The sequence below is a fragment of the Manacus vitellinus genome, unplaced genomic scaffold, assembly GCF_001715985.3.
Source record: "Manacus vitellinus isolate BGI_N305 unplaced genomic scaffold, ASM171598v3 scaffold_61_pilon, whole genome shotgun sequence".
In the NCBI taxonomy this organism is placed as follows: Eukaryota; Metazoa; Chordata; class Aves; order Passeriformes; family Pipridae; genus Manacus; species Manacus vitellinus.
In genome coordinates this window covers 2,860,533-2,869,316 of record NW_021940696.1, presented here as the reverse complement: position 1 = coordinate 2,869,316, position 8,784 = coordinate 2,860,533, and the positions used below count along the sequence as shown (strand labels likewise).

The following is an 8,784-nucleotide window of genomic DNA, read 5'->3' as shown; positions in this document are numbered from 1 at the left end:
GCCCATGGCAGGGGGTGGAACTGGATGGGCTTTAAGGTCCCTTCCAACCCAAACCATTCCAGGATTCCGGGATGGGCCACCCACTGCTCTGCTCTGCCCTCCAGGAGTTAATTCCTACTTGGAATTACCTTCCCCATCTGCAAACCTCCATGGAATCAATGAGGGCAAAGGCTTGGCCTTAATCCTGCTTGTGGATCATCCTAAAATCCCAGAATGGGTTGGATTGGAAGGAACTTTGAAGATCATCTCATTCCAACCCCCTGCCATGGGCAGGGACACCTTCCACCATCCCAGATTGCTCCAAGCCCCATCCAACCTGGCCTTGGACACTTCCAGGGATCCAGGGGCAGCCACAGCTTCCCTGGGCAACCTGGGCCAGGGCCTCCCCACCCTCATAATTAAGAATTTTTGATAGAAACCAATTAAAATAACCACCAAACTAGGCCAAACTTGGCTTTACCTCAGTGTCTCAATGCCACACGGGCTGTGGGAGCCAGTGCCCATCCAGGGATTGCCTCCCATGGGATCCTCCCTAAATCCGTGTGTTCCAACAGCAAATCTCTGCTGTTTGTCCAAAAGAGACCTTGAATTTTATAGTTTTCTAGGATTTAGGGTTTTTTTTTCCAGCCTTCCCAGCGATGCACAGGCACTTGGATTAATTAAACAGTTAATTGCTGTATTGTTTAATAGAAGTTACAACAGGATAAATGTACAGTTGGAATTCAACATGCTAAATTCTAAAGCAATTCCACCTGGAAACCATGCAGTCCATTCCTTAATCAGTCCAGCTCTTTGCCTTCTCTTTTTTTTTTTAATCAGTAGCTCTGCTAGTGAGTTTTAAGGAAAAAAAAAACAAACAAAAACAAAACCAAAAATGTGTTCCCTTTAAAGTTAAACCTAATTTACTAAACTTTCCCCTTATTGTGCAACGACTTGTGCAAAAAAAGCTGTTTTTTTGTTTTTTCACCACGTCAGTTTACAAAATCACGGCCTTCCCCCCCAAAAAAAAAAATGTGAGAAAAGGCAACCCAAGCAGCCTGTGGACAGGGAGGGATTGGGATGGGGGCAGGGATTGGGATGGGGCAGGGATCGGGATGGAGTGTTTTCCTGTCAAAACTGGATCAGAGGGATGAGCCAAGGCAGAAAGAGCTCGGCACACACAGCATTCCAGAAGCCTGAGCTGCCCGTGGAATTTTTGGGGTGCTGGCCCCCCCCCAGAAAACTGGGGGAGCTGCAGGGGGGGATGGATGCAAAGATTCCTAAATCCAGGAGTTGGAGACAGGAGCAGCAAAGCTGGGATGAATCAAATCACCTGGTCCCCAAGTCCCAGGCTGAGCTTCCCCCTCTCCATCCAGCACTTTTGGGGTGAATCCCACCCAGATCCCGGGGAATTTGGGTCGGTTCCCACAAAACTCACAAATTTCCCAGTGGACAGCTGGGCTGGGAGCATCTTGAAGGCATTTGGGATGAGATTTATTTGGGAGTTGTGCTCCCTTCGAGCTCCCCAGCAGTGGGACAAGCACGGAGTGGGGAGCTGTAGGGAATGGGACACAGAGATCCCACCAGTCCTGTGGCACCCAGGGGTGGGACACACACCCAACGGGGGCCTGGGAGGGTGTTCCCATGCTCCAAACCACTCCATGGTCCCAAAAAAAGCACGAAACTCAACCAAGAACTAAAGGGAAAAGCCAGCCAGGGGTAGGAAACATCCAAAGGGTGGAGATGTTTCTCCCTGGGGTTTGGACACTGTTCGGAAGGGGTGGTTTTCCCCCAGAAGCAGCTCCAGCACAAGAGGCCACCGGAGCAGCCCTGGCTCCATCTCAGCCTCCTCATCCCACGTTGCCTCCCAGCATCTCCCAGTTTGGGGCCAGCACAGACTCCCCCCCACCACACACACACCTCCTGCCCCAAAATTCCACCTTCCCAGCAGCACAAAAGCAGCTGATTTTGAAGGAAACGAGCCCAAAGCAGCCCCTGGAATGAAGCACCAGCCAAACTTCTCCCGGCCCCATCCGAGCCGGGAGCTGAGCTTGGATCCAAAACAAAGTGCAAAAATCGCTGAGGGCGTCTGACCTGAACTCCAGCCCTTGGAATAAACCCCAAAAAAACCCCCAGGAAAAGCCTCCTCCTCTCTCTCACACGCGCTGATGGTTCAGGGAGAACACTCCCCTCACCTATGGATACACTTTGGGCTGCAAATTCCCACCTTACATAGAATTATTCCCAACCCTTGGGCTGCCTGACAAGATGATAAAGAGGATAAGAAGTGCAGATGCTTCCCAGGAAGCCAAAATTGGGTGGGTTTTTTTTGTTAATGTATTTTTTTCCCCCCACCTGGTGCTGTTTGTTTGGTTTTTTTTCCTGGAATATTTGCTGGAAAAACTGGGGGAACAACCCGATTTTTTATTTTTTCTACAGCCACTGCTTAAAAACTCAAACCCTTTAAGTGCCTGGGGAGGGAGGGGTTATAGCAGCATTATTTATTTGGGGGGGGGCTGCAAATCTTCACTTGAGGGTTCTACTCCCTCTTCCCGCCCTCCTTAGAAATTCCCTTTCCCTCCTGAGCAACTCCATTCCCAGAGGAGGATCCCCGTCATTAGCAGGGGACTTAGAGGGAATTTGGGATGTCTTCCAGGGCTCTTTAGGCAATCTGTTCCAAAGATTAATTTTATTTGGAAGGGGATGGAGCCGCATCTCTTGGAACAAAAAGTTAATTAGGACCAGAGCACCAAAAATGTCATTTTTCATCCCGGGGCTGCGACTTGCGGTTCAGGCTCTTGACCTCCCGAAATCAGGAACACCCAGAATCCCTCCCTTGGCCGAATGTGACTTTCCCAGTGACATGTCTGGAGTGCCAGGAGCTGGTTTGTGGGATCCCAATCCCAACTTCTCCAAGAAGAGCTTAAAAGAGTGAAGGGACCCACCCCGGGCACGGCACGGCTGCGTCGCCCCTCTGGGAATTGAAGCTCTGGGATGGAGATGGGAAGGAGAGCCTGGATGTGGGATGGGGTTTAGAAAAAAGGTGTTGCCTCAAGGCCCAGCTGTGTTGAGGTTTTCTTGTAGGAACATGGGATACAGAAGGCAAAAATGGAATTTCAGGGTGGCAGCAGATGCTTCGTCCACCAAAATCCCTTCCGTATATTTGAGGATCCCGATCCTTCTCCCTTTATCCCACAGCCTGACTGAGTTCCTCTGATCCTCCTGGAAGCCTCTGCTGGGTCATTTGGGGGTTTGTCTACAAAGATGATCCATTTCTGGCCACGTGACACCAACTTTCCTTCACCTGCTTCTTTTTCCTTCACCCTCCTTCCATGTCCTTCCAAGGGGTATTAAAAAGGAATTCGCCTCTGATCCCCCTCCAAAACCAAGGAACCACAATGCCAGGATGGGCTTTCCCTCTTATTAATGAAAATAATCCCTTGGTCCTCATGGATGGAGGCGGCTGGGGCAGGACAACAGCCCCAGGAGGTCATTCCTGACCATATTCCCGTTCAATTCCAGGGTTAAGCAACATGAATCCTTCCCAAAAACAAAACAAACCCCCCAAAAATCTCACTGAGGAACAAGGAGAGAGGATAAAGCCTCATCCCCTTCGTGCATCCAGAGGGTGGGAAATGGGCTGTAACATCCCCCAGGAAGATTTTAATTCCCTTTACCATGAGGGTCTGGGAGGTGGGGAATGTGGCTGGATAAGTTTTCACCTGCAGGACTCGGGAGTCAAAAGGGTAACGAGGTGATAAGGGTGAAAATCCCCCTCAGTAACCTCAACCCCGGAGCTAAAATCCTGGTGGGAATGTTGCCCTGCTCCTCAAAAGCTGCCTGATTCCAGCAGAGCATCTTGGGGAACCTTCAGAGCTGAGGGGAATTTTGTCCACAGGCACTTTGGAGCTGGAGGGGGGCGGGCTGAGCATTGCTGACTCCATGCTGGGGATTCCACAAGCTTCCCACTCCACGTCCCATCCAGGGCTGCTCCAAGGAGCAAACCAAGGGAAGCAGAGGAGCTTTACCCCATGGAAGCATCAAGAGGAGAGGAAAGATGGGACACCAGCATGGAAAAGAGAGGGAAAACCCCTGAATGCAGTGCCCTGGACATCAGGAGAGCTCAGTTTTACACCACCCCTCCATTCCTGCTGCCCAAATTCCAGCAGCATTCCAGCACCAATCCGGCTCCACGGGACACCCTGCCGGATTATCCTTTGGTTCTCCCTTTCCAAATCTAATTAATGAGGCAGCTCTAAAGCCCTTCTGCACCCAGTGACAGGCCCACAGACCCCAGCAGGTCCCGGTGGAGGAGCTCAGGGGTGGCCACGCCGGTCATGGACACACGGGAAAAGGTCGCAGCTCCAGGGATCCCCAGGGATCTCCCTCTCCTGAGGTGGAAATCAGCTCTTAGAGGGGAAAACGAGGAGAAAAACTGGGAAATCACTTTGCCTTTTCTCCTACCTATAAATCCAAACCACCAGCTGGCAAGACACATTAACGGGTGACCCTCTTCCCTTTGACCAGAGCCCACGAGAAGAACCCAAACCGCGGCTCCTCCTTCCGATTTTTGTGGATAACAAAAGGAAAGCAGGATGATCCCTTCAATCTGGTCGATCCAACAAGAAAACAGCCCAGGTGTGAGCTTCCCTCTCAGGTTTTAGGATTTCCCAGTGGCTTTCCAAACCCCTGAAAATAGGAGTTTATCCCAGGAGCCTCCCGACGCCCCCTCTGAGCCTCTTTTCCCAGGGATTGTTTCACCGGGAGCGTTTTGGGGAAGGGGGATGGAGGAGGGGGAAGGTCCCAGGAATATTACAGGTGAATAAAAAAATACATATATTCTCTTTCAACAAGGATCCCAAGTCCAGGGGGGGGTTTTGGGAAGGAGGTGCCCAGCTCCCTCAGGAGTGGTGGCTGTTGATGAGGCCGCGGAGCTGCTTGGCCACGGTGTCGATGAGCTTCTGCTTGTCCCGCTCGTTTTTCCGAAACTGGGCAAAAACGTTGTTTTTCCTGCTCGTGTCTCTCATCCTGCGCAGAGCAGAAAGAGGTTATGGCACAAGGGGCCGTCACCCCCCGAGCCCCGGGAGGGAATCACGTGGGAATTTCGAGCGTTCGGGGAGGAGGCGCCTGAATTTGAGGGCTCTGTCGCGTTTTGGGGCGTCATTCTGCCTTTGCACATTTGGTATTTTGGCTCTAAGCCTCACAAATCCCCATCAGTGTCACCACTGTGACAAAATCCATGAAGCCCTAAAGCCTCTCCCTCCAAACAGGTCCCTTCTGAAGTGGTGCACGACAGAGATGTAATTTCAGGAGGAAATTAAAAAAATTAGCATCAAATCCACGGGATGAAGGGGTTTAACTTGAAAGGGTGCGTTGCACGAGGCTTTTGTGGAGGCTGGAAAGGTCTGGAGGTGTGAACTTAGAATATTATATGGAATCATGGAATGGTTTGGGTTGGAAGGGACCTTAAAAGCACCTGGTTCCAACCCCCTGCCACAGGCAGGGATACCTTCCACTAGCCAAGGTTGCCCAACATATACAATACATATGTTATATTAATATATATAATTTATATTAATTATAACATGAAATAATTGATATTTAAGGAAGGAATCCAGCTTTTTTGAAGCAACACACTGGTCTGGGAAGGGAAACCTCCCCACCAGGATCAACCCTTGAGCAGCTCCTGATGGTACCAACCTCCCATCACCCAACTGGTTGGGGCTCAGCTCTTCCATAATACCCTGCTCTGTACCTGATTTTCTGGGTAAATCAGATCTGGCAGAGGTTGAGGGGCTTTGGATGCATCCCACAGTCCTGGTTTTTTTGGCTTTGGAGACCAAAAACAAGGATTAAAGTGACGGGGACACAGCACTGATATTCCCTGGGAAGTTGGCACTTTGATCAGCCCCGGGGGGTTTGGGGTTAATTGAGCACAACCCAAAGCTCCTGAAATCATTTCACTCATTGCACAAAAAATATCCAAGGGTTTTCATGGTTCAATCTTCCTGAAAAGAGCCAAAGGGAATCTGAAATGTTCCCAAAAACATCGAGCTTGGAAGTGGAAACAAGGATAACAACTTTATCCCAAAGGCTAATTTACTGGAGTAGTAAATGCCCAAAGACATGGGATTACAAGGGAGCTGCTTTCCCTACAGTAACTGGATAGCCTGGAGCACTTGAATTCAGCAAAATAAGGATTGTTTCTTTATTTTCCCTGGGTTTTTTTTTTKYYRSMRRWGRYKKCYWSCWGCTSCYCYSCWRSAASMASSRRGSARCMAYSSYKSYKGGAAGAGGAGTTTGGAGTTGCCCGGGTTAGACCTGTCCCAGGATCATGAATTTTGGGCACTTCCACAGCTCTGAACAGCTCCAGAGGTCTCAAAGAGCAACACCAAGAGAGCTGAGAGCTCTCTCAGGTTATGTGGGGACATCAGAGGTGCTGAAAGTCAACTTGTACCTTCAGAAACCTGCTCCCAACGTTGTGTCCACCACTCTCCATCCCTGCCTGCTCCAGGTATTCCCAGGTGAAACACAGGGAATTTAGAGCAGGACTTTCTCTGCCCTGTCCCAGGATCATGAATTCTGGAGACAACCATCCTCCCATGGGACACCTCCACAGCTCTGAACAGCTTCAGAGGCCTCCAAGAGTTTCACCAGGAATGCTGAGAGCTCTCCCAGGGTACATGGGGACACCAGCGGTGCTGAAAGTCAACTTGTACCTTCAGAAACTTCCTCCCAATGTTGTATCCACCACTCTCCATCCCCTCCTGCTGCAGGTATTCCCAGGTGAAACACAGGGAATTTAGAGCAGGACATCCTCTGCCCTAAGGGGATCCTGAGCATCCTCAGAGCCATCTCTGACCCCGTGGGACCTGTTCAGGTCCAGGAAGTATTTTTGAAGCAACACATGCTCTATGCAAGAAAACCTTTGTGTGTGTTTGAGTGATTAGAGGAGAGCTGGATGGATAAAACCACGGGATCAGGATGGAAAGGAATTGCAGTTGGAGCACTGATCCCACAACAAACCCACAGGTGGGCCAGTTAAAGCCTGGCAGGGATGGGAGCTGCTGGTTCCTCCAGACACCACGTGGAGGTAGAAGCACTGAGCCATGAAGTTTTACTGATGAATTAAATTCCCCCCAGGACACTGAATCCTGCAGGATTTGGGTTGTGCTGTGCAGATTCACAGTTCCATTTCTCTGAGAGGAGCCCTGGGACGACCGAGCCCGGGTCTGTAACGTCAGCGCCGGGATGAGAAGTGAAAGGAAGGGAAAGAGAGAGCTCAGCTCCGTCCCCACCCCTGTCAACAAACACTCCCTTCAACAGAGCCAAGCTTTGTTTAAATTAATCTATAAGGAAAAAAAAGGGAAGGGAGTAAAAGCTCCTCTTTTAGCTCTAATTAGTGCATTTGAGACGCCAAAGTTCCCGGAGGGCCCCGTTTTCAAAGGCAGTTTGCATTTCCATCGTTTAGTGCTCCATTTAAACCAAACAATCAAGGCACTGCAAGGTGAGGGTGAAAGCCCAGGCAGGCAGAGTCCTTACACTCGGGGTATCCTGGGAGAGATGTGTCATTGGGAAAAGAGATAAGGATGGAAACGGGTCACAAAATGAGCCAGAGGATCGGAATTTCCCCCCTGCCTCGAGGGCTGGGGAGCTCAGGGAGGACACTCAGGAGAGCTGGAGCTGGTGGGTGATGGACAGAGACCCCCCCAAAAGGGCCTGAAGTCCGAGTGGGGAGAGGGTAGAGCTGGAATGGCACAAGGATGAGGGACATGCAAGGGCCAACCCGGTGATTTCACCGGGGGTTTCTCCAGAAATTCAATTGGATACGTGAAGATTGTCCTTCAAATTCCTTTCCATAATGGCAAGGAGTGATGGGACAAGGGGGAATGGCCTTAAGCTGAAGGAGGGCAGGGTTAGATGGGATACTGGGAGGGAATTCTCCCCTGTGAGGGTGTGGAGGCCCTGGTACAGGTTGCCCAGAGAAGCTGTGGCTGCCCCTGGATCCCTGGAAGTGTCCAAGGCCAGGTTGAAGCAGCCTGGGCTAGTGGAAGGTGTGGGTGGGGAACTGGATGACCTTTAAGGTCCTTTCCAATCCAAAGTGTTCCATGACTCCATGACTATGAAATGAGATCCCTTTAGAGGAGATCAAGCAAGTCAAGCTGGGGTTTGGTGGCTCCTTAACACCATCACCGAGCGTGGAGCTGCTTCTCCTGCTGTCCCACTGCCTTCCCAGCCACTGCCATGGATCCCAGCTCACTGCCTGCCTCCAATTCCCTGGCTCTTCCAGCTGCTTCGTGTCCAAGGGCTCAGATTTTTGATGGCTCTTTATTTTAGCATTTTGCCAATAGCCCTGAAAACCCCTCAGGCTTTGGCATCACGAATCTTTGGTGCTTCCCTTCCCTCAAGGGTGGGATGGCCCAGGATGTCAGCTTGGGAAATCACAGAAATATAGAATTATTTAGGTTGGAAAAGCCCTCTAAGATCACCCAATCCAACCATTAACCCCACACTGCCAAGGCCACGTCCCTAAATAACACATCCCACAACACATGAAGGACCCACAGAACAACCATCTCCGTGGCATTAAAATGCTTTAAACGCAGAAAACTCCCGGAGTTTAATCCCCATGGACCATTTGGCAACATCTGGATGCCACAAGATGCTGTGGAATGAGTTCTTTTCCTCTGCTGGAGAGGAGGGGGAGGTTATGTGGACCTCACATGATGCAGCTCCAAAGCTCAGGAACACGCCAAGGTCACTCAGAGGATAATTTGGGTTGGGAGGGACCTTTAAGGACATCCA

General features: G+C 50.6%; 1 protein-coding gene across 1 annotated transcript in view; it reads right to left on the bottom strand.

Annotated features, from left to right (window-relative positions):
• Window positions 1-659: 659 nt before the first annotated feature.
• The window catches only part of LOC115307856 (exocyst complex component 6B-like), a 104,689-nt gene continuing 96,564 nt past the window's right edge, over window positions 660-8,784 (bottom strand). Inside the window, exon 5 of the mRNA XM_029963725.1 lies at window positions 660-5,007. Coding sequence (XP_029819585.1) covers window positions 4,881-5,007 — 127 coding nt within the window. The 3' untranslated portion in view covers window positions 660-4,880. The remainder of the gene's footprint in view (window positions 5,008-8,784) is intronic.